Genomic DNA, 3,319 nt, shown 5'->3' on the forward strand with positions numbered 1-3,319 from the left:
ATGTTTCATGTGTAGCAGAATGATAAACAAGCTTATGCACATCTAGATCGAGGATCAGCCTGCTGCATAGATTTGTTATAGGTCTGTGTGTTTTTTTTTTTTTTTGTTTGTTTATTTCCATCTTTATTTTGAAGATTATTGGAGAAGTAGAGTGTTCTGTGGTTTTGCAAAATATTTACTCAGTGTTACGAACTGTAACCACATCCCTGTCGGAGTAGTGTGGGAAGTGAAGACCTCTCCTGCAGAGTGCGCTATCATATCAGACTGGTACATAAGAGAAATGAAAACACAGATATATATTTAGCACAAAAATTTATTTGTGTGCATTAATATAATGCGTGCAGGGAAGTACAAATAAATAGAGGGAGAGGATAAGGGAAAGGAAGAGGGGTGAAGATGGAAGGAGCGCAGAGATGGCGGTCGAAGTCTTCATTTAACCCAGGATGGCTTTTCCGTAGGCGGGGGCGGCGTATGCGACGGGGGCGGCCACCTTAGCGATGGCGGGGGCGGCGTAGGCGACGGGGGCGGCCACCTTGGCGACGACGGGAGCGGGGTGGGCACCGGCCTCCTTGTGCACGACGGCGTTGAAGCCGTTGACGGGGTCGGCGGTGTAGTCGACGGTGCGGATGGAACCGTCGGGCTCGACCAGGCTGTAGCTGCCTTGGACGACGTCACCGTCGCGGCTTTCGTGCTGGGTCTTGGAGTCGCCGGTCAGGGCGTCCTGCACGTCGTAAGAGTAGCTGTACTGGGGGTGTGGGTCGTACTCGGCAGCCACGGCGGCGGGGGCGGCGACGGCGACGGGGGCGGCCCTCACGGCGGGGGCGACGGCGAGGGGAGCGGCACGCAGGGCAGGGGCGGCGTAGGCCACGGGGGCGGCGTAGGCGCGGGCAGCGTACGCGGGGGCGGCGTACGCGGGGGCGGCGTACGCGGGGGCGGCGTAGGCGCGGGCGGCGAGAGCAGGGCCGGGGGCGACGACGGCGGGGGCTCCCAGGTAGCCGGCGCGGGCCACAGCCACGAAGGCGGCGAGGACGATCAGCTGCGGAAAGGAGAGCGTTAACACCTGCACACGGTAGCAGCTTTGTAACACAGAGAAATTCATGCTACAATAGACTTGAAGTGTTATTTTATTCCTCGTTAACATTGATTCAGGCAGTCTAGCTTCAGAAGTTTCAATTGGCAGATAGTCTCGTGAGTTTTACGAACGCTCATCGTCATAGGATGTTTTATGGATTCAGTATCTATAGTACTTATGCAGAACATTTCACTTCTATTACCGAGGAAATTGGAATAATAAGAATTTCATCGGAGATCATATAATTAAGAAGCCTATACGCTTCTATTTGTATTTTGTTGTCCGAGAAAATATATACAGGGTGATCAAAAAGACAGTATAAATTTGAAAAATGAATAAATCACGGAATAATGTAGATAGTGAGGTACAAATTGACACACAGGCTTGGAATGACATGGGGTTTCATTAGAACCAAAAAAATACAAAAGTTGAAAAAATGTCCGACAGATGGCGCTTCATCTGATCAGAATAGGAATAATTAGCGTAACAAAATAAGGCAAAGCAAAGATGATGTTCTTTACAGGAAATGCTCAATATGTCCACCGTCATTCCTCAACAATAGCTGTAGTCGAGGAATAATGTTGTGGACAGCACTGTAAAGCATGTCCGGAGCTATGGTGAGGTATTGGCGTCGGATGTTGTCTTTCAGCATCCCTAGAGATGTCGGTCGATCACGATACACTTGTGACTTCAGGTAACCCCAAAGCCAATAATGGCACGGACTGAGTTATGGGGACCTGCGAGGCCAAGCATGACGAAAGTGGTGGCTGAGCACACGATCATCACCAAACGACGCACATTTTGTGAACTTTGTTTTCTTTTTTGTTCTAATAAAACCCCATGTCATTCCAAGTATGTGTGTCAATTTTTACCTCTCTATCTACATTACTCCGTGGTTTATTAAGTTTTCAAATTTATACTGACTTTTTGATCACCCGGTATATTGGTTTGGAGTCAAAATTTTCCCTTAGAGATTAAAACTTAGTGAGACGCCGCATTAGCTTAGATGCTGGGATCATTCTCAGCTCAAATGGGGTTGAAACACTATTTCATGGTTTCTATGGTACAAGTCTTTTCAAATGAGTGATAGAAAGATTTGATAAGGACATGTGTCTTCTCCATGTTTCATCTGCACCAAACTGAAAACTGACAAAACTCCAATGTTTAACGTTAATTACAGTCTGAAAGCTTCAGGCCATGAGATTGCTATGATATTATTTTAGGATTTGTCCTAGCGATATTTTTTTAAAATATTTTTCAAGCAGTTATATATGGTGCAGTTTCAGCATTGGAACCTGGAAGCTATCATTGTCCTTTGTGTAGCTGTATATTACATCTGAGGCACACAAACACGGCAAATCCTTTGGAGATTTCCCGAAAATATTTGGACATCGACAACAAATACATCACTTTTGGCGACTTGTTCAGTTTCTTCATTGCGCTCAGAGAGGAGAAGTGTGACAGTAAACTGTGGAATGACGCGGCTTAAGTCTATCCCTATGGAGGCCGTCCGTATACTGTCCATCAGACCTGAAGAACAGCAGAACTGGCTGTTGAAGGTTCTCCTTTACCAAGCGTGACAAAGGTAACGCTACCACGCTCTAAATTACTACTAGATCGTGAGAGGTAACCCTTTGGATCCCGAACGCAGCTGAATGCGAATGAGTGATAACGGACAGACTGTGTCTGGACTCACCTTGAATGCCATGTCTGCGGGTGGTGGAGTACTGCGATGCGAGTGCTGGCGTGTGCCGGGTGAAGCTGGCTTATATAGCGGCCAGTGGCGCAAGACAAAGCGGCCGGCGGCGACGGCAGCGGCGGCCGCGTTTTCGCAAGCCCAGCCCGGCCCAAGGCACCATCCAGCCGCAGCTCAGCCCGCAGGAGGGAGACCCGCCCTGGCCGCCAGCCCGCGCGCCTGGGCCCTCCAGAAACGGGTCACGGCCGCCGTCCGCCGGCCGCCTCCCGCAGTCGCTGGCTGGACCAGCCGGGCCTCGCGCGCCGCCCGCCGAAGTGCAAGGCTACGCCACGCGACCTTACCTCACTCCAGACCGACACTCGTCGCGAGGCCGCCGACTGCTGAGGACCACCACGGGAGATCATTATCGGCATCTACAATGCAACGCCCAAATTAACACAAACTTTGTTGTAAAGTCATAGCTTCTCACACTTAATTTACTACACTTTAAAATCCCCCCGTCGGAGATTCGAGTCCTCCCTCGGGCACGAGTGTGTGTCTTGTCCATAGCG

The 3,319-nt window shown here is 50.0% G+C and overlaps 1 protein-coding gene across 1 annotated transcript; it reads right to left on the minus strand.

Annotated features, from left to right (window-relative positions):
• Positions 1–295: 295 nt before the first annotated feature.
• LOC126458020 (cuticle protein 21-like) lies at positions 296–2,796 on the minus strand. Its single transcript, XM_050094802.1, has 2 exons — positions 2,769–2,796; positions 296–1,036 (listed from the first exon to the last, which is right to left on the minus strand). The coding sequence occupies exons 1-2, from the start codon at positions 2,778–2,780 to the stop codon at positions 434–436; spliced, it is 615 nt and encodes a 204-aa protein (XP_049950759.1). The 5' UTR covers positions 2,781–2,796; the 3' UTR covers positions 296–433.
• Between the last annotated feature and the right edge of the window lie 523 nt (positions 2,797–3,319).

This window comes from Schistocerca serialis, chromosome 2 (genome assembly GCF_023864345.2).
Source record: "Schistocerca serialis cubense isolate TAMUIC-IGC-003099 chromosome 2, iqSchSeri2.2, whole genome shotgun sequence".
Classification (NCBI taxonomy): domain Eukaryota; kingdom Metazoa; phylum Arthropoda; class Insecta; order Orthoptera; family Acrididae; genus Schistocerca; species Schistocerca serialis.